Here is a 21,554-nt window from a genome sequence, read left to right as displayed (position 1 = left end):
ATAGTTAACCCATCTGATCAGGTCTAAACTTCTAAACTAATATCTATATCTATCCATCTATATTTTAAAAAAACCTCACCATGAAAATAAACATCTTCTATTATGTCAGATTCACCAACTTCACATCTTACTCCTGTCATACTCCTTAAAACTGAGTTGTAACTCAAGAATCAAAAGGCATTTTGCACAATTATTTGCATTTAGATTTTATTTAGTAGCGTTGATGTTTGTCTTTTAGAAATGGAAAAACTTGTACAAGACTGAGTAGCAGTGGGCCAATACAAATGGAAAAAGGAACTAAATACATCAATGTCACTACCAATATAAAAGTAGTAGCATATCCAGAATTAGGGGGCATGGGGAAAATCGGTGAACGCCTTAAAGACTCTGTGGTATTCACTGAAGAGGGTGTGCTGCTATTTATCTGCAGCTATTTTAACCAAGGCCACATTCTTACAGGTGTTGACAGTTTGATGGATGTGATATGAAGTACTGTTATTCTGCCTACCACCCCGAAAATGCCCACAATCACTTATAAAAAAATAAAATAAAGTGCCCACTACATATTTGGGGATTAACAACATCCAAGTAACTGAGGTGAAAATCATGCAAAGAGAAAAGTGGACTCACTCACAATCCTATGATCTTGATACAAACTGTACATGTGTGAGGAGCGCCACCTAATGGCTGTTGTGTGTTTAACATGCACTCATAAAAGAGAGACTTCAACCGAACACTCCGCCTGCAGGTCAAGTTGACGTGTTGAAATCGCAACTTTGCAAGAACATCGTTAACGTGTTTGCGTGAAGAAAAACATTTTGTGAACACTACTTTTTCCTTTTTTAAAACACTGATTGTTTACATGATCACTATTTATGTTGCTTATTCCAATAAACGCAAGTCCTGATCACTCTTTTCTAAATCTGTTTTCATGAAACCAAACGTCTGAGAGAAACAACTCTCTTTCTAGCAGTTATAGGCACCACCGTGTGTAGCAGCTAGGTGCCGATTGTGTCTGTCATGTGCTGTGTTTGTGGTCACTGTGAGGGAAAACAAATTAAGTATCAAGTTGCACAGATAAAAGTCTAAACTGAAATGATAAAAGTTTGGAAAGCAGCAGAATTGCAAGAATCTCACTGTTGTTACAAATACAATTATTTAGTAACTACAGGAATGTCCACACAATTATTTATAGCAGTGGAGTCATTATAGTCACAACAAGACTGATAAAAAAGGGTTTGAGTGTTTGTGTTAAAAAAAATAAAAGAATTACAAAGTTAAAACTCAAATAAATGGAAATCTGTAACTAAGTAAGTATTCAGACTGTTTGCTTTTGTGTCCCCATCATCAGATACATCCCTTTTTCTTTAATAATCCTGGAAATGTTTCTAGAACCTGATGTAAATCCACCTGTGGCCACCTGAAGGAATTAAACATGATTTAAATTTTTTTTTTTTTTTTTTTAAATCTACGGTTATAAAACGACTTCTGAAGTATTCAGGAACGATTTGACTTAAAAAACAGTGAAATAAACGACCTGATTTGGCAGGACTCCTCACATGCTTTTCTTGCAAGAAGGATCTCGGTCAAAGAGGTGACCAAGGACCTGAGACTCACTTTAACGGTAGTTCGGTTATCTGTGAGATGAGAGAAGCCCCTGATATCCATCTCAACAGCACCTTACTAATCACCTTCACGGCTGTGCAGCCACATGGAAGTTACTCTAACTAAAAGGCATAACAGATTCATGGAGCTTCCAAACGGCAAACTCTCTCAAAGGAAAGGAAAAGATAATCTAGCCAACACCAGACATGACTCATAACCTGCTGAAAACTTTACTGTAATCCCTACAGTGAAGCATGATGGTTGTATATAGGGATACTTGTCAGAGCTGCTGAAAACTTAATGAGTGGCATCAAAAAGGAAAAGGAATGGTCTTTAAGACAATCTGACCCAGAATAAATGGCCTCGAATTCCTTCTGAGTTGACTGCATTTCTTAAAAACTGTAAATGAAAAGCTCAAGAGTTGATAGAACGAGATCCAACAGCATCACCATCTTCCTCATTTGGCTCATCCTCTGCCTGGGTGAGTGGCTCTCGGTCTGGGTCTCTCGGTGCCTGCCCTGACTTCTTGGTTGTCTTGTTCAGGGTCCCACCCTGTAGGGAAAAAAATTAACTTAGTGCTGAGTTTGTGTATAGAGTATAAACTCATGAGATAACTTCTACAGATGTCTGACCTGTCTGTGATCAACAATGTTAAGCAGCACTGAGGTCACAATGCAGCTGATGGTGTTGGCCAACATGAAGATCATCATCCTCTGCCAACGCCACAGCGGGATCTTAGTTTCACTGCAACACAAATGGAGCAACCGCAGAGCTAAACAAGACTGGATGGACCATTAGTGCACGGCAATGAGATTCTAATGTCAGGTACTCCCCACCTGGACTTGGTGCCTAGTATCTGTCCAACAACGAGATTGGAGATCCCGATCCCAATCATCTGTACGGAGGTGGCCAGGCCCATGGCAGTTCCCAGAGTCGCCTGAGGTACGACGAGTGGAATAGACGGCCACATGCTGGCCTGGAATACAGAGGCAGCAACAAGTTTAACATACTGGAAAAATACATTAATTCATAGTAATAATTTACCATTTTAACACTGACGTCTAAGATTTTATTTATAAAAAATGAATTAAAAAAATCTGCACTCACAGCAGCAAAGGAGTAGGTGACTCCCAGCCATATGGTTGAAACCAGAGGAGGGACAAAGGTGAAAGCCAGGAGTCCAAACACGGGCAGCGTGAGGACGGCGCATGCCACTGCGAAGACTCCCCGCAGACCCACATAATCCTGAAACACATGGCAGGGAGAGTGTGTCAAGATAAACCAACTCAGCTCAATACATGAATAAGATTCGGGTTTATACTAAAGATACATACAATGAGAATGCCCACGCTGGCTGAGAGGACCAGTGAGCTGTCATAGACTGCTCCTGCAATGTAAGCCGCCTCCTTCTGGCTGTAGTAGCTGTACTTATCCTGGATGAACTTGCTGGGATATGAAAAAAAAAAAAAGAAAGGCAGATGTGAATGTTTGTTACACTAGGATCATGTTGGTGCTGGTGTATTCAAAGGAATGCAGATTTATAATTCACTGATTGCTCTGAAATTGGTGTGAAAAGGTGTTTCCTCCTAATTTGCTGTTTTTTTGTATCTTTGTCACATTTAAATGTTTCAGATCAAACAAATGTAAATATTACATTACATTCCAAACCTACATGGCCCTGTGTGAAAAAGTGATATCCCATAAATCTAATAAGTGGCTGGGCCACCCTTAGCAGTAACAACTTCACTCAAGCGTTTGCGATAACTGGCAATGAGTCTTCACTGCTCTGTGGAGGAATTTTGGCCCATTCATCTTTGCAGAAATGTTGTAATTCAGCCACTTCGGAGGGTTTTCGAGCACGAACCACCTTTTTAAGGTCGTGCCACAGCATCTCAATCAAATTCAGGTCAGGACTTTGACTAGGCCACTCCAAAGGCCTCGTTTTGGTTTTTGTTTTTGCTTTTTTTCAGACATTCAGCCATTTTTTTGGATCATTGTCCTGCTGTAGAACCAAAGTGTCCTTCAGCTTGACGTCACGAACAGATGGCCTGACTTTCTCCGTCAGGATGTTTTGATAGACAGCAGAATTCATGGTTTCATTTACCACAGCATGTCTTCCAGGTTCAGAGGCAACAAACAGCCCCAGACCATCACACTACCACCACCATATTTTACTGTTGGTATGATGTTCCACGGTAGCCAAGGATTTGGAAGCCGAAACAAGGATGGAGAGCGTGCCCTCAACTGTGCTGAGGCATACGATCTCGCTATAACCAACACCATCTTCAAGAAGAGACTGGCGCACCTAGGCACGTACTCCAGTAGAGGTAGAGACACCCAGATCAATTATTGGCTTATCCGGAGGCGACACCTAAATTTGATGACTGACACGAAGATCATCCCATCCATGAACATAGACCCCCAACATCGGCTTCGCGTCATAGACCTCAGGCCTCAGGCTCGACGTTGACCACCAGCGACAGGCGAGAATAGGGATGGGTATCGAAAACCGGTTCTTGTTGAGAACCGGTTCCCAGTGTTTCAATTCCTTGGAATCGTTTGCCATTTTAGCAAACGATTCCCTTATCGATTCCAGTCGCCCTGAATGACGTCACCACGTTGTGGAGCGTCAGAGCGTACCTGGCAGGAAACACGGCGCCTAAGCGGCTCAAACGCTTAAAAGTTTGTTTATACTTTACGAGAACGGATGACAACAGGGCAACTTGCAATACTTGCAAAGTAGATATTTCATTAAGGGAGGAAACACTACGAATATGCAAAAGCATTTGCTCACAAAACACACGATGAACTTAAATGAATGTCGTGTTTTTAATTCCGCTCCGGACTCGTGAATCTCAACCCAGCAGCAGCAGCGGTAACGTTTGCACGTCCTCTCCCGTTAATGCGGCAGGTAAATAATCAACTAACAGTGCATATTATGTTAGCGCGATCTGCTTTATTACAAAACCTGCCATTACTGTGCATTTAGGTGACCATGATGAGACAGACAGACAGACAGACTCTGGCTGGCGCTCGCTGGCAGTTGTCGCTGCAGTCTACCGGTAGCGTCTCTTTTCAGGCCCGAATGTCACCGAGCAGTGACTAGTTTGTGGTCAAAACCTTGCAGCCATTTGCCACAGCAGATGGTAAGTGAATGTGTTTAATTGTAGGCAGGGACATTACTGGATATTCTTGTGTAATTGCTACAGAATAATTTATGTTATACTTTGTTATTGCTACAGAAGAATATTTATTTTATTATTTTACGTTTACAATTTTCCCCGGGGACCCTGTGACACCCCATTGAAGAGCTGTAGGCTGTGGATCTCTTAAGATCTCACTGTTGGGTTTGTAAGGCCATGTTACTCCTAAATTTCTATCTTGTTGAAAGAGAAGATATAAAACAGTTCTAAGCTAATCGACCTTAGTGTTCTCCTTTTTAAAAACAAGAATCGATAAGAGAATCGATAAAGAATCGAATCGTTAAACAGAATCGAAAATGGAATCGGAATCGTTAAAATCTTATCAATACCCATCCCTAGGCGAGAACCACCACCAACGAGAAGATCAAGTGGTGGCGTGTGCCCGAACGCAAGCGGGACCTCGTGGTGGCACTGGGTGCAACTGCTCTTGACATTGACCCAAACCAGCTAGTGGAGGCCCCCTGGAACAATATAGCCGACCAAATCCGAGAAGCAGCAACCAGCGTCCTGGGTAGACCAAGCTGGGAAAGCGCTTTATTGACAAGCAAATATGGTGGTGCAACACAGAAGTCCAAATTGCCGTGAAAGAGAAGAAGTCCGCGCTGAAGACGTGGCACCAGTCCGGACACGACAAGGACTACAAACGGTACAAGAACCTAAAGGCGAAAGCGAAGAAAGCAGTGGCAGTGGCAAAGGTGGCGCATTACGACCAGCTGTACCACGACCTTGACACCCCTGGAGGAGCGAACAAGATTTATCGTCTGGCCAACAGCCGGCATCGCTCAACACATGACATCGGTCAGGTGAAACACGGCAAAGATTCGAATCAGCAAGTCCTGCGCGACCCGCCCGCCATCCTCAATTGCTGGAGCGAGCACGTCTCCCAGATCAGCAACGAAGAATTTCCACACACCCCAATCCTCAGCGCCGCACCCGTCCATGGCCCAGTACCACCGATCATGCTAGCAGAGGTGAAAGACGCCATAAAGAAAATGAAGAATGGGAAAGCACCTGGCCCAGACGATACCCCTGCCAAAGCCTGGAAGCTCCTTGGTTCGCGGGGTGCCCTCAACACACTATTCAGCGCTATCATCCAGGAAGGCAAACCCCCAACGGCCTGGAGCACCAGCATCACAGTCCCAATCTGGAAAGCCAAAAGCGACGTGGCCGACTGCCCAATACGCCTCCTGTGACATGCTATGAAGATCTTTGAGCGGATCCTGGACGCCCGCCTAAGGCAAATCGCCACCATCACGGCAAACCAGTGCGGTTTCGTCAAGGGGTCTGTCACTACGTATTGACGCCATTCATGCTGCGTGGCTACTTGTGGAGAAACACCGGGAGAAGAAATCGACAGTCCACATGGCCTTCCTTGACCTGGAGAAGGCGTTTGACAGTGTACCGCACGATCTTATTTGGCATGCCCTACGTTCTCATGGAGTCCCAGAAGCTTATGTCGACTGGGTCAAACTACTGTACACAAACGTCACCAGCGTCGTCATGTGCCCCGTGGGGGTCTCGCCGCCCTGCGCCATCAACATAGGTGTACACCAAGGCTCAGCACTCTCGCCTCTTCTGTTTATACGCATGGATGAAGTGGCGTCAAGTGACAGGTGTGCTATGCGACCGTCGAACCATCTCAAGGCAAAGATTTACAAGACTGTAGTCCACCCAGTTGCCCTGTATGGATCGGAGTGCTGGCCAGCCACCGCCAAGCACGAACAGGCCCTGCACACGGTGGAAATGCGAATGCTCAGGTGGTGTCTAGGCCTCACGCGTTGGGACCAAGTCATGAATGAAGATGTCAGAAAGCGGCTCGGCATCGCACCAATCACGGAGAAAATGCGCGAGGCACGGCTACGGTGGTACGGACACATATTACGCTCAGACGACAGCTCAGTGGCAAAAATGGCAAAGAGGCTTGAGCCCGGTGGCCAGCGACCCCATGGCAGTCCGAAGAATCGGTGGATGGATACAATAAAGGAAGACATGAAGATCGTCAATGCCACCCCAGAAGATGCCCTTGATCGTGCCAAATAGAGATGGATTTGTCGCAAAGCGGACCCTGCCATGCGGGATAAACGCTAGAAAGAAGAAGATGATGTTCCTTTTCTAAAATGCTGTGTTACTTTTACAAAAACGTCTGGCAGTAATCAGACCTGCGTGTGGCTAGAGAAACTAAACTCAGATTTCCAAAGATTTGCTACACCACAGTTAATTCATCTTATCTAATAAAAACTTTGGAGTGGCCTAGTCAAAGTCCTGACCTGAATCTGATTGAGATGCTGTGGCATGACCTTAAAAATGCGGTTCATGCTCGAAAACCATCCAGTGTGGCTGAATTACAACATTTCTGCAAAGATGAGCCTGACAAAATTCCTCCACAGCGCTGTAAAAGACTCATTGCCAGTTATCGCAAATGGTTGAAAAAACAAACAAACGAACAAAACAAAAACAGGAAATCGGGCAGGAGGCAAACATTTTTTCACATCACTGTATTTCATCAGTATGCACACACTTTATGTCGAGAACTCTACCTTGCATCAGCAATGAAGGGGAAGATGCCGTTGTAGAAGAACATGATGGTGAGAACCAGCAGCCAGTATCTTACTGACAGGAGCTTCACATCCTGAATCCTCTACACATAAAAAACAAACAAAAATAAATAATGCTCCCCCACACAGATCACCAGTGTGTCCATAATACTTAAAAAAATAAGATTTAAATCATTAGTGTTACTGATGCATGTTGTTATTATTATAGGATATTGATTGTACCACTTTGCGAGACTCTTCTTGGATGGCTCCATCGAGACCCAGCTGTCTCATTCCAATCTTGTCCAAGGTGCTGACAACGACAGCAGAAGTGAAGCCCAGCACACACAACAGTGCTCCTGAGAAACAATAACATGAGAAACCCAGGTCACATGGCAACCCACCACACCATAAACCTTGAGATTTCTTCACACTCGTCGCCTACCACCCCAGAGTGTCCACTGCATGCCATATTTTTCTTCAAACTTCTGCGTGAGGAAGAAGTTCAACACCGAGCCCAGCCGCGAGAAGGCCAGGGTCAGGCCGAAAGCCAAAGCCAACTCCTTCCCTTTGAACCAGAAGGCCGTGATGCGATTCTGAACAACTAATGAACAAGGAGAAAGGTAACTGAGCGGTTAAGAAATGTTCCTCAAAGACGACACTGCATAGAATATATGTTCATATCCATGAGGGGAACTTACTAGTCAGAGATCCATTGCCTGATCCAAACAGCAGACGGCCTGTAAGCATTAGCGGCAGCAAGTAGGGAGATCCCTTGAAGTGGGAGCCGAGAGCAAACAGCGATGAGCCCAAAACACAGAGAAAAGAGAAGAGAAACACACCGACTGCAAAGAGGAGCAAAAAAGAAATGGTTGTATCATCATTTTAATGTCAGTAGATTAAAGTAGATGTAGGAAAAAACATATGCAGACTTACAGCGATTTCCTAATTTGTCAATGAGGAATCCAGCCAGGATCACCACTACTGCATTCCTGTTGATAACAGAGAGAAGCTCTTTACTGATAAGCCACTTTTCTGCATTTTCACAGTGAAATCAATGCATTAATGTACTTACGTCCAAGCATAGATGGCATAGAGAAGATTGTACTGCTGAGGGGTCATCCCCAGTCCCTCCACACAGTCCACTGTCCCATTGATCACTGTCGCATTGGGACACGTCAGGTTCTGTCAAAATACAACAGTCAAACATTAAAAACACCATCAGTCCTATCCTGCTGACTGATGATCAACTCGTGCAATATTGATGCTGTCTGTAAGCAGCGCTGCCTCTTGCTCACCCCTTGGAACTGATCCTGTAACACACTGGGAATGTCGAAGCAAAAGTAGGACCCAAAGGTCAGCAGACAGTTAAAGAAGAGCACCACAAAGCGATAGTATGCTGGAAGACAGTGACACACAATAAAGCAACGGCAACATCAGGTGATTTAAAGATGCAACACCCTCAGATCAATTTAACAAATACTTTATTATGTATGGGGATGTTTTTGACTTTTAGCAAAGTGCTACTGTGCGACCCGGTACTGTTTGTTGTTTTTAAAGGAGGAAAAATATATGCAATTCTTCTTATTCTGTACAGTAAGTTCATGAAATAAGAAAAACAGAGTGGAGAATTATGTGTCCTAATTGCGCAAAGAGCGAACTGACAGACTGAGTGAGAGTTTCGTGTTCAGGCAACTTCTCCTACAGTCACGAGCTCTTTTTGTGACACTGAAAGTATAAAATGCTGAGTTGGTCACCAAGAGGCTTTTTTTTAGGGAAGTGTCTGCAGGGTTACAAGCAGAGGTCTTGGTCAGCTCAGTAAAATATGCTGACTTGCTGTGTTTTTAATAAATAACTTTGTAGTGACACGTACCTTTCTCCGCTGGCTGCGCCATCGTGTTAGCTGTAAAACAAAGCGTCAAAAATCACATTCTTCGCTGTTGTTTACAAGAACAGGGTTAGCGGCTGCTACGCTTCTTCTGCAGCTGACGTCGGGAAACCGCAGATCTTAAAACCACATGGATGGAGCTGCTGCCGTAAATATGAACACGTAATGACGTACGGCACGTTTACGAAGCAGCGGAGACCGGAAGTACCCCGCTTTTTTTTCTTTTTGGAAGCTTTATTGACAAGTAAACGTTTACATCCAAAAATAGGCGGAACATTTTCAGCAAAATTAGTATATTAATTTTTTAAAAAAAAGCAAATTAAATCTATTTCATTTGGGGGTTTGGGGGGTTTTTTTTGTTGTTGTTTGTTTTTTTACAATTTACAATCAGGTTTCTGTGCTGCTCATCAGGCTGATGACAGTTTGCTGTTGGGTGTTTCAGGACAATGTTCTGCTTTGCTGATCTTGGGCCTGACCTCTTCTTTTGATACTGTTGACCATCACATTATACTCAATAATAGAGGTGGGCAAATATCCATAATATCGACACCAATGCTGGTATTGGTATCGAATCGATATTAGCGGATCGTAGTATACTCGTTCAGTACGTAGTGTTAAATAAATAGGTTTAAAAAAAAAAAAAAATTCATTTTATCTATATTGTGCAAAATCACAACAACACTCACCTCAAGGTGCTTTGTATAGTAATGAAAAGAAAAGAGGAAAAGAAATTAAAAAGAAAACCTCAAACATGCACTATGAAAAATGTCAGTTGCACTGGCTTACACATAATTTCAGTCCAATTTTAGATTCTTTTTTAAAGCCTTTTATATAATTTTAAAGACAATAATGAACCTGGAAGAGAATCAAAATTAAAACTGGTTTGATTCTTGTTGATTTGGGAGCAGACACAGTCGCTTGCTCACCCCTTGGAACTGATCCTGTAACACACTGGGAATGTCGAAGCAAAAGTAGGACCCAAAGGTCAGCAGACAGTTAAAGAAGAGCACCACAAAGCGATAGTATGCTGCAAGACAGTGACACACAATAAAGCAACGGCAACATCAGGTGATTTAAAAATGCAACACACTCAGATCAATAACAAATACTTATCGCGCTATTGTGCGACCCGGATTGTCTGCCAAAAACTGATTTCCGGTATTTGCCAAAAACTGATCGCTCGTATTTAAACTGCTATAAGTAACTTGTTGGGCTATAATATGTGAAACATATGTGAAATGCATCCCTCATGGATGACATAAAGTCACCTGGAGCCACAAACAACATTCGTGTAACAAGGTAGAAGCCGCAATCAGTTTTTGCCAGTGACTTTTATATAACCTTTATTTATGCAGTTAAAAAAAATCTCATTAACATTAAAAATGTCTTTTGTAAGAGTAAGTTGGCCAAGAGGACAGCAGAAATGGCAGCAAATATTACAATAGTTCAGTAAAAATATTTTAAGTGGGGATAAAGGACCGGATTGGTTATAATGTAAGTACAATAACACAGAGTTGTAAAGATACTTGAAAAACAGATAATTTTTTAATTCTATATATAACCCCTTTGTAAACCCTGTTCACCGAAGTCTATTTACCAACATACGTAAAGATATTACACATAAAAAAAATACACAAAAACATTGGAAATCAGTTTTTGGCAGACAATCAGTTTTTGGCACAACACCGGCACATTTTAGTTTTTGTTTTTTTTGGTTGGTTGGTTTTTAAGGAGAAAAAAGTATGTAATTCTGTAATCCTACTGGAAGCATAAAATGCTGAGATTTTTGGGAAGTGTGTGCAGGGTTACAAGCAGAGGCCTGGTTCAGCTCAGTTAACTATATGCTGACTTGCTGTGTTTAATAAATAACTTTGCAGTGAGACGTACCTTTTTCCGCCGGCTGCGCCATCGTGTTATCTGTAAAACAAAGCGTCAAAAATCATATTCTTCGCCGTTGTTACGTGCACAGAGTGAGCGGCTGCTGCGCTTCTTCTGCGGCTGACGTCGGGAAACTCGTATCTTAAAACCACGTGGACGGAGTGTTTGTTGCTAAGTAACCTACAGCTGTCCTGGACAAATACAACACTATATACATTATAATCAGGGCTCTATACTGCACATTGGACTGATTATAGTTTGATGTTGGGTGACCATTCACGGCTATTACTTTTAGGAAGTACATTTAAAAACTGAAGTTGACCCAACGTGCTTTAAAGAAAGGAACATTTTAAAAGCTATTTAAAAACTAAAGAAAAAAATGTCACTTTTTAAGTTGTCTTTGTAATGTAAGCTGAAACTATCACTATTTGTATCAGTATTTACTTGTTATCGGATCAATACCCAAATTTGCAGTACACCACACCACTCCTCTTATTTGCTCACTAGGTCACCTGACTGCCCTGGGATTTTAATCCAATAGAAACAACAGGTGTAAGTTTATCACTTGCTGTCTCTCTCTTTACCTTCTGTATATATAGCTGTGTGTGCATGTGTGTGTGTGTGTGTGTGTAAAGGCTCCTCTTTAAATAAAGTAAGAACGTATGCATTGCGCGTTTTGAGTGTTTTGTCCCTCATCGCACACCAGCGTGGGGTTATACAAACAATGCAGTACCACTCAGAGTTTTCCCAAATCTTTTTTCACGGTTTTACAAATAAGGACTTCGACTGCGTCTTGAACATGTGAGATGTCTGTGGTACGGAGAGCTAAAACGTGGGAAATCTCTGAATCTGAGGACAGCGACGCTGAAACAAAACCCGGTTTGAGCTGCGATGACAGCAGGCAGACAGCCAGCACAGAAAAGCAGGAGCAGGGTTCACACAGTTCAGCAGCAAATAGGGGAGGGTCTGCTGCTCTGGCCCCTCCACCAGCAGGTGAGTCCGGTAAACCGAGTCCTGCGAGGAAACGTCGTAGTAAGGAGGAAATAGAAGAGGACAGACTGAAAGTGAAGGAGAGGAAGGAGGCGAGAGAGAGCCAGAGAGCGGCCAGAGCCCAGGAGAAGGAGGAGAGGAGACAGGAGCAGCAGAGGAGGAGAGAGGCGGCCCAGACCCTCAAGAGTCTCCGGCCAGAAAACTGCCTCAAATGCATCACTGTCTGCATACACCCAGGTACACGCGGACACAGGGATGCCTTCAGGTGTCGCCGGAAATTAACATTCCAACTACAATTTGGGGCCAACTTTAAAAAATAAATAAATATGTATAGATGTAAAATGACACGGGTATGATCTCTTTTCTGTTGACTTTATTTGTGTCATGTATGTTTAGTGTGCCGGATCCCATCCCTGACTCTTAAAGAGTATTTTCTGTGTTTCTAGTTTCTTCCCATACAATACTGTTTTCCACAGTATCTTTACTTCTTCAACACCCTGCATAAGCTCAAAAGCATTCACACCCCAACTCCACATTCATTACCAATAACAAGATGTCCAGTTTGAATTTAAGGGGAAAAAACTGCAGCAAAGTCAAACTGTAGTCTCACATTTCCATCCTGGTCCACGTTCCCCAGCAGTGACTCAACGCTCCTTGCAAGGGCCTGTCTCAGTCTTTAAGAACCACTACCTAAGTACTTTTTAAGTAGTGGCTGTTGTTTCCAGCCTAAAAGGCACCACCTTAAAAATGTTATTTTCCTTGACTATGACTTCTGGGGGGATGGCAGTGGACTGTATAATGCACAAACACGCACTAATCGCTACGTCGTTTTGTGTCTTTCTTCAGCTCTTCTGCAGCAGGATGGCTCGGACGTCCTGCTGGACACTCTGGTTTCCCTTGACTGGAAGTTCAGCATCGAGAGCGATCAGCTCGTTAGCAGCATCGCCTGGACCCGAGATTTACCTCATGTAGGCAGCTCACACCTCTGACATACAGAGCGATCTGCTTTTAAATGCTCTCTTTAAATCTGGATTCATCAATTTGCTGCATTTTTGTTGATTCCTGTGAGGGATTACTGTTTTGGCTTTAGCAGGGAGAAGGTGCCATGGTCGCAGTGGTGGAGGAGGAGGAGGAGCAGGTGCTTCTGGTCCTGAATCTGGCTGATTTCATGGATGTAGTGATCTCTGTGAAAAGAGTAAGCAGTCCTCCGAGCTGTTGTAATGGTGTGATTGACTGTATGAAGGAGCTCTGGCTCCTCGCACTCACACTGCACTCTGCCACTCCACAGATTATCCACAGCGAAGGGGTGGAGACGGGGGTGGGGTCTTTCTGGAGTCCGCTTTTGGAGTTTCTCAACCGTGATGCCAAGAAGGTGGTCACTCTGTTAGTAACAGACTCTGAGCCAGATTACAGGTAAGCTTATCTGGGAATCCTCAGCTTCTTCTGCCACCCAGTGGCTCCTTCACTTCTCCACTTTCTGATTCTAAGTAAAGTGCGGAAATTGTATGACCTGATTTATCGTTTACCAACAGGTCAAACACCCACGCTGTGCCACTGCAATACAAATTGGGGATGGATCATCTGGACATTGAGGAGGTCAGTTTACTCTTTCTTTCTTTCTTTCTTTCTTTCTTTCTTGGATTTGTGAGTCTTTCTTCCTGATTTTTTCACATATACACACAACTCATATACATCTTCAAAAAAGCTTGATGGATAACAAATAGCTTTCTCTCTCTCACTCTTTTTTTTCGAAACACTTTCATCTCCAGGTTCTCGTGTATCTACAGCTCTACAAAAATATCTCTGTGGTCTTCCTGGATAGCTGGCAGGAGGTCACTGATCATGTTTGTGCTGTCACCAAAGCTTTGTCCAAACGCCCTTTCAAGTATGCCACAGTTCTGTGCCCTGACATAGACAGTATAGCGGCTGACTGTGAATTAATGAAACCTCCACTTTGTGCTCTTGCAGAGTCCTGACAGAGGGAGCAGAACTGCCCTTTTGCGTGGATGGCTCATGGGCCAGTGGGGTCCGGGTAGAGAAGGATGGCTCCGGTCTGATTCAGGTCTGGAGCAGGCAGATCCAGCAGCTGAACAGAGTCAGCCCTGCTGTGGCCTCTGCTGTGACCGCGTCCTATCCATCTCCCCAGCTGCTGCTGCAGGTGAGGAGACGCTGTGGTCTGATAGGGTTTGCGTGAGGAAAAGCTCTTCTTCTGTAAAATGTTCTGTTCATTTTAGGCTTACAACAGCTTGCGGTCAGAGGAGGATAGAAAAGGGCTGCTCGCCGGCCTCTCGGCGAAAAGCGGCGGCAAAGAGAGACGCGTGGGACCGGAGATATCAGCCAGAGTCTATCGCTGCCTCACAGCCCACAACCCCCAGCTGGTCCTGGACTAATCTGAGAGCAAGACGACCGGGAGACATCAGTGAGGATGAATCTGGTTTCTGATTATGCTCTGTCTCCACTTGGCTGCTAATATGTTAATGTCGATGTTTACAAGTTAAAAATATGCCTTGGATTTGAGATTTACTTTCCAGGAAAAGCACTTTTTCTTCTCATTTTAACTCCTGCAGATCAAATGTATAGATTACCAGAATATAATCTGGAGTACAGGGAATAATGTGATGACTGTTTTTCAGCACAGCTTTTTGTGTATAAATAGGAGATATATAAGCTGTATAAGTTGTATGTATATGTATGAATCTGTCTAGAATAAATAAGCTGAAGCAGGCACTTTCTTGTTTTTTGGTTTTATTTTAAAGAATGAACCTGAGTAAGAAAATCCATAACGAAAAGTAGCAAAAACTGGAAATAGAAAATGAAACAAAAAAAAACTGCGGAGTGCAGCGCAGAGCTACCGTTGACATTTAAGCAAAATGGCGATTACAAAACACGTTTACAAAAAGTCGATTTCACAGTATCAAAAAGCACCTCTGTTCCTTCCAGAGTCTACGGCTTTCTAGAAGTTTACCTTTTGTTTGCCTCTTCTCTCTCTGAGTCTAAGCTCTTTAAATGGCAGCAGGCCTCATCTCTCACTCGCACACACACACACTTCTTTGTTCTTGTTCATTTCAACATTATGTGGAAGACAAATACTTGTTACATCGCAAACAAATAAGCAACGATCCACTCAAATGTTGGCTAAAATATCTCTCTGTGATCAACAAAAGGAGAAATTTGTGGCAACGGTAGAAAAGCTGTGTGCCAATTTTCTTTCTTTCTTTCGTTCTTTTTTGTCAAACATCTCCTCCGCTGGACCACGTGGTCAAGTCCAACGGCACCTTTTGCACTGATAATCTTCCGGCTCGGAGCAGCAGCTCTCGTAGTCACTGCTGGGAGGAGTTGGGGGACAGCTGCAAGCGCTGGAATGAGTTTGAGGTGACGGGTAAGGGTCCGTGTTGGGAATCGGACTGGTGCAGGGGCTGGGGGAGGCACAGGCACTGGATACCGGGCTCGGGCTCGGGTTGGGGGAGGGGCTCGAAGGTAGGCTCGTCTTGCCGAAATCCTCCTGCTCCTCTGAGGGTTCGGGACTGCTGCTGAGACTGAAGACCCAGCCCAGCTGTATGTGGAGGAGGACACGCAGGCCGGGGGGCAGATCCAGGGCATTAAACAGGTCTGGGCAGCACGGCAACATTTGGCGCAGCCTTGCACAGCAAAGGTACTGCAAGGAGGTGGGTGTATAGCAGGCCCGCATCACCTTCATGCTGCTCTTGGCTGCTGTGGAGCACACCATGGGGTACAACTTCTTGTTGTGTAACCTTGTTGCAGCCACACCTGTTGGCAGGAGAGGCAGAGCCCATTAGGATTTATTAGAATACGCAGACAAACGTAACTAACTGAAAAATGGATGCAGTCCGTTCGCCCTAAACCAGTTACCTACATCTCTAATGCGGCTATACCCCCACCCCCTGACGGCACCAGCTGCTTGACGGTTGACGCCAAGGAGAACAACAACATTCTTCCAAGAAATATGATAACGAGAACAACCTGACTCTCTGCTCTATTCCTCAAGGCCACCTGCGTAGGCTGCAGACTGTTGATGTTGGCCTAACAGGCGAAAGGACACACACCCCGACACGCACACATGCACACTGATACTGATATGCACTCACCACACTCCCTTCCCCGATCCAACGCCTCGTCCCATGCTTACCTCCCACCCGATGGAGACAGCGGCTCAGCTGGCATCAGTAATCGCAGCGACCGTGACCACTGTGTACATTGGTGTACCCACCCTCCCCACTCATGTTGCTTGTCTGTGTTTCATGGTGTTACAGTGTGATGATATCTGTGCTTCTTTATGTGCTATCGAGTTTTTTGTTTTCTCCTCATGATGACTCCCTTGTTGGAAGTCGTCACGGGCAGAACCCCTTTTTTTCTCCTGAATTGCCCCTACGTGTTACACATCTCACTGTCTATCCCTTTTTTTTTGCTGCCTAGCCTGACCTGTCTCCCCAGTGTTTGTATACTGTATGCATTGTATGTATGGTCGACTAGGTCTGTCATTTCAGCTGCAGGCAACTGCAACCGACAAATAAAGCTTATCCTTATCCTTAAAAAGCAGGAAAACACAAACCTATGCAGTGCCGGTTCTTGTAGAAGGTGAGGGTGCCGTGCCACGTATCCAGGTGCACTCCAATGATTGAGCCTTGACCGAACCGAGAAGAGAATTTTATTTTGTCCCCTTTGTGCTGGAACAGACCTTTGAACACACAGAGAAACATTTTTGTTTTATTTACTGTTTTCTTATCAATCAAAGTCATTATATGTGATAACTCACCGGTGTAGGAGAGCCCCCAGCTGTCTTCATCATGGCCCAGCAGGCTGCCAAAGTTGTACTTGAACTTCTCCAGGTTCACCTCTGAAGTCCCAACTCCCACCATCTACACCAGAAAAGCAAAACAAAACAAAAATTTAAAAAATGTTCATTTTCAGGTTACTTTGTTACAACTTTAGTATTCTTTTAGCTTCTCTTACGCACCATATCTGTCCCGTAGACAGGGGAGGTCATCTTGATTTCCCAGTAGTGTTGGCCGTCTGCGAGCTCCTTGTTGCCACGGATTGCAGCGGTGCCGCAGCTGTAGTCTGAATGAAAGCTCACCTTCCTGTTGTCACAGCTCAGAAAGGCTCCAGAGGACTTACAGTGATCATCCCACACCCAGTCAAAACCTGGACACATGGCATGCACGAGCAGTTATGCCAGATGTTCTTCCGAGAACGAAGCACACCGACTTTTCTTGGCTTTTCATCTTTTATCACCTGAAGGCTGTTCATCATTTAGTTTTGAGGGATCTGTGATCAACTAGCTTTAAACCTCATGGCACAGCTGTATGCTGTGCTCAGCAAATTTGCAGATGTTAGCATCTTAATGGGTAAATGTTACAGCTGCTTATCATGAGCGTGTTTGATCTATCGGTGTGTACGTGACTCTCAGCCTTCTTATCCTGTTCATGAGTTTGCAAAGGAAATAAATAGGATGTTGATGTCTGACCGTCCTGAACCTTAAACATGACACTGATAGCGAAAGAGACTCGATGTTCATCGGGTAAAGAATTCAGCAGCTTGTTGTGGCACAAATCACAGCAATTACAAGCCAAAGAAGTTGTAATATGAATGAATATAGTGTTAATATTACCCGACAGACAGCCGTAAGCATATAAAGACTCTCCAACATGCCTAACTTAAAATTTTATTTACATGCATCTTTATGCTGTCTCTTATTAGCTTCTGCTCACCCTGATCGTCCTCCTCATAGAGGCAGTCACTGATGACGCCGAGACCAGGGCTGAGCTCTTCCTCTGGGTCACAGTGGAAGAAATACTCCTGTTTCACTGGTACTGTGCTTGGCAATGCCACCACCTCGGAGACAGTCTGGAAACCGGCCCGGTAATCCACCTCAGGCTCCAAGTAGCTGATCTGGTTGACGCAAACATTACAAACAGGATCCTGTAAGTCCACGGACGTGGCCCTAGTCCAGGGACGCTGGCAGTGAGCTCCAGCGGTAGAGCTCGATCAGGAGCGCAACAAATTGCTACCAAAGAGCAACACAGGTTGCCGAGGCTGAATGGGAAAAAAAAGGGGGGCTCTGCAATCTAAATAGCCAGATGGGAACTTGTGTGCTTTGTTTTTAAACACTGTGTATCGCCGGTGATGTGAGGTCATGTGTACAAGCAAGTAAACTTAGAAGCCTTCCAAAAGTACTGGGCGTACAGTCATGTCATTACCACATTTCACACACTGCCATTCCAGAAAGGGAACAGTCCAACTGGAAAAACTAGCTGTACTTACTCTAAACAGAACTACTGTATTCTGTTTCATATAACAGGGATATGGTTCTTGATTTCCAGTGAAATCATTTTTCCATTTAGCTCAGTTTCAATTATATTCCAATAAACACAAAGAGGAAAGTCTCACCTGTGCGACTGTTTGACCCTCCTGCTCCTCTCTGTCTGATGACTGGATCACAGCCATGGCATCTGTCTCTTGCCAGGTTTGATTCCAGGCCAAATGCCGAGCGCGTCGATTTCTGCCTCTTCTCAGCATTGCAGTTCTGTGGAAAGCCAACCCAGCACCTGATGACCAGCTGGCATGAGTACAGGAGGCCACATATTTCTTATTTATGTCAAGTGCGGTCACTGCTGAACTCCTGCTTAGCACTGTATTTGTACTTGTTAAATATCAACACTTCACCGAGTTCTTTTGATTCCTCATAGGCATCCGATGGAAGACAACACACTGCTCAGTGGACCATTCACACTTTTATTCTCTTACACAATACTTCCAGAAGGGAGATGCATCCTGCATGACAGCGGATCTGAAAATGGTGGTGCGCCCCTAACAGTTTTATTACCAGCTCTCTCATTCTAGTCTAAACAACAGTGTTTCAGTAACTTTCCACTAGAAGATGGTCGAAGATGGTCCCCTGTTATCTACTTTTTCCCAGGGTGAGAGTCTACAGCATTCCACTCCCCAAGGACAAATAGTTTAATGCCTTTATTTTTCAGGGCCATGTCCACTTAATACTACACTATATAATTATATGACACTTTAGTTAATATAAAGCATATAATTGAGGCACTTCAAATAATTTCATCTCAACATACTATAAGTAAGATATGTACTTTTTCCGTCTAGGAATAAGCAGCATACTGACTTCTCTGAATTTAACTGCAAAATAAGGCCCAGGCCCAAAAAGCATGTCTGAACCACCTCTCACTGCTATCATATTTCACCAGTTTCTAACAAACCTGCAGGGCAACTGAAAGTAGGTCAATCCAAACTACTCACTGTCAGTTCAGCTGTTTATTTGCTGATCTTATTTTTCACTTCCACATATTATATTACAGTTAGAGACAAGCTGCACGATTTACTGTGAGGAAGCCTTTCTAGTCACCTCGAATAATCTTTGTGTGCCAGCTTCCCTATTTCCATCTGTCCCATATGCCACAGTTAGCAACAGGATGTGTTTTCAAGCACGCCTTCGACTTTTTAAAGCTGACCCCCCATGCTTCACAGGACTCCCAGGGTCACCTGATCCACTGATTGTAATAAGTAACAGAAATTACAGCTAAAATAAGAAACCTATCTCCTCTGTGTCATGTGATTATGGCTGTTAACAGAGCAATAAATCAATTCAGTTTTATTTTTATGCTGCCAAATCACAACAGTAGTCGCGTCAAACTGTAATGTAAAGATTCCAACAAGCAGATGACCACCTTTGAGCAAGAACTTGGCAACAGTGGGAAGGAAAACAGGAAGAAAACTCTGGCAGAACCAGGCACAGGGAGTGGCAGCCAGTAGACAGCTATAAAATGCACGTACACTATTGAGACTACAATGATAGCTGACTGCAGTCAATTACAAATGAAGCTGTCAACAACACTGTTTTCATTCTTAGTTAGCTTTACTCGTTAAAACCCTGTAATTACAAATGTAGTAACCAGAACATCACCAGACTGTGTGTGCTTTTTAAAACATCCAATCTAATCTCATTCAAACTGTTTACCAAATGCACAATCAAATGCCTCAATGGCAGTGTTTGCCTCTCTGAAATGTCCCCTTGTTTACAGAAAAATATGAGTAGCAGACTTATTATACCCAGTAATAACATACAGTTAAGGCCCAAACCATAACCAGAGCCTTTATTTGCTCAAAACTACACATCTTGAGCTGTTAACTCTCTTGGTTAATGCCTGCAGGGAACAGCTGGTTACCGCTTTGCAAACAGGTGCAGGAGATGAGTGCCATTAATTTAGATTAGTTAGTCTGGAGCTAGTCTCATTTTAATTGGGCCTTACCCTACATTACTCTAAATGCATCATCATCATCATCCGGAGCACCGAGTTAGAGAAGCTCCTTGGTCAGTCTATGTGAGGGCAGGTATGTTGCCAATGGACTGCCACAGCAATAATGAAGGCACGTTTAAAACTACTGAAAATGTACATATTTATCTGAATCTGATCCATTTCCTCATGAAGGAATGCTGTCTACTCCATAACGCTTGCTGTGGATCGTTCAATTAAATATGATCAGATCCTTTATCTTAACACATATATCACAGGCAGTGCAACAGGACTGTGTCATTCCCAGCAGGAATTCTGCGCTTACCTTGCAGTAGTCTTCCTGCTCACTGTATTGCAGTGGCTCATTGGTTTGTCTCTATATCCGAGTGTGTCACGGGTGCAGTGTGCATCTGTCCCACTTCTCACAAGACAGAAGTAAACATTACTTCTCCACGCCCTCTTTACAGCTTATTGGATAAGACGTGTGGAGGAGGAGTTCATGCTGGTTTATGTAGTCACCTAGTTGCAGTATTTATAAGGCAAAATAACTATATATTAATTATATATACGGTATATTCATGCGGTGGGATTGTTGCTACTGAACAAATTCTGTTCTGTGAGTTGCTGATAATAAAAACCAAATAAAAAGGCAGACGGTGATGAGGTGTCGTGGTCTGTGTTTGTATTTCCCACACTGTATGACTACAACAAAAGAAAAAAGGGCTGAAACTGTGTGCACGTCTATTTCAGGCGAAGTTTTGTGTTTGAAATGGAAAGACGAATTGTGAAAACACATCTTAAATACTATACATTTAAGAAAAAGAGCGAAAGCTAAAGAGGAAAATCAAATCCACCAATGAGGCTGATCGATTTTAAATGACTCACCAGCTAAAAGCAGCTGTTAAAGTTACCATGGTAATGGGTGTTGTGCGTGACTGCCAAATTTCTCTAAAATGGGCTTGGCACTCCTATCGTAAAAAAGGCTTATAACACCCCAAACTACCACATTCATCTGCTTTTAAATCCGTGAGCGTCTCAACAAGTTGCTCTACATTTCTGTGATTTTTTGTGTGTTCCCATTCTTTACGCAAGAGCAACGTTAATAAAAGCAGTTTTGTCTGCTTTTTTTTTTCTCCAAAAAGCTCTGGATAAATAATAAATAAATACAAAATAAAATTTA

General features: G+C 43.7%; 3 protein-coding genes across 9 annotated transcripts; 1 reads left to right on the top strand and 2 right to left on the bottom strand.

Moving 5' to 3' along the window:
* Positions 1-193: 193 nt before the first annotated feature.
* On the bottom strand, positions 194-11,154 carry mfsd1l (major facilitator superfamily domain containing 1-like). 2 transcript variants are annotated; one of them, XM_025909629.1, is made up of 13 exons: positions 11,118-11,154; positions 10,157-10,257; positions 8,418-8,527; positions 8,279-8,334; positions 8,044-8,187; positions 7,788-7,946; positions 7,586-7,701; positions 7,346-7,446; positions 2,940-3,051; positions 2,713-2,850; positions 2,442-2,581; positions 2,238-2,349; positions 194-2,157 (listed from the first exon to the last, which is right to left on the bottom strand). In XM_025909629.1, exons 1-13 carry the CDS (start codon positions 11,137-11,139, stop codon positions 2,020-2,022), a joined length of 1,449 nt encoding a protein of 482 aa, XP_025765414.1. In that variant the 5' UTR covers positions 11,140-11,154; the 3' UTR covers positions 194-2,019. The 2 variants fall into 2 exon arrangements, with proteins under 2 accessions (XP_025765414.1, XP_003438661.1); XM_003438613.5 differs by lacking the exons at positions 10,157-10,257; positions 11,118-11,154 and adding exons at positions 8,641-8,741; positions 9,216-9,399.
* Positions 11,155-11,739: 585 nt separating this feature from the next.
* eme2 (essential meiotic structure-specific endonuclease subunit 2) lies at positions 11,740-14,758 on the top strand. 2 transcript variants are annotated; one of them, XM_005448271.4, is made up of 8 exons: positions 11,740-12,335; positions 12,945-13,066; positions 13,192-13,293; positions 13,387-13,511; positions 13,631-13,694; positions 13,868-13,983; positions 14,067-14,256; positions 14,333-14,758. In XM_005448271.4, exons 1-8 carry the CDS (start codon positions 11,915-11,917, stop codon positions 14,486-14,488), a joined length of 1,296 nt encoding a protein of 431 aa, XP_005448328.1. In that variant the 5' UTR covers positions 11,740-11,914; the 3' UTR covers positions 14,489-14,758. The 2 variants fall into 2 exon arrangements, with proteins under 2 accessions (XP_005448328.1, XP_005448327.1); XM_005448270.3 differs by having other exon boundaries at positions 11,741-12,335; positions 13,189-13,293.
* On the bottom strand, positions 14,602-21,292 carry spsb3b (splA/ryanodine receptor domain and SOCS box containing 3b). 5 transcript variants are annotated; one of them, XM_019362716.2, is made up of 7 exons: positions 20,700-21,284; positions 18,507-18,675; positions 17,828-18,008; positions 17,074-17,261; positions 16,873-16,975; positions 16,669-16,794; positions 14,602-15,866 (listed from the first exon to the last, which is right to left on the bottom strand). In XM_019362716.2, the coding sequence occupies exons 1-7, from the start codon at positions 20,738-20,740 to the stop codon at positions 15,358-15,360; spliced, it is 1,317 nt and encodes a 438-aa protein (XP_019218261.1). In that variant the 5' UTR covers positions 20,741-21,284; the 3' UTR covers positions 14,602-15,357. The 5 variants fall into 5 exon arrangements, with proteins under 5 accessions (XP_019218261.1, XP_019218263.1, XP_019218262.1 ...); XM_019362718.2 differs by having other exon boundaries at positions 18,507-18,664; positions 20,700-21,271; XM_019362717.2 differs by having other exon boundaries at positions 18,507-18,642; positions 20,700-21,266.
* Positions 21,293-21,554: the final 262 nt, after the last annotated feature.

Source organism: Oreochromis niloticus, linkage group LG8 (genome assembly GCF_001858045.2).
Source record: "Oreochromis niloticus isolate F11D_XX linkage group LG8, O_niloticus_UMD_NMBU, whole genome shotgun sequence".
In the NCBI taxonomy this organism is placed as follows: Eukaryota; Metazoa; Chordata; class Actinopteri; order Cichliformes; family Cichlidae; genus Oreochromis; species Oreochromis niloticus.
The sequence above is the reverse complement of the archived record's forward strand: the minus strand, read 5'-3'. Positions and strand labels throughout refer to the sequence as shown.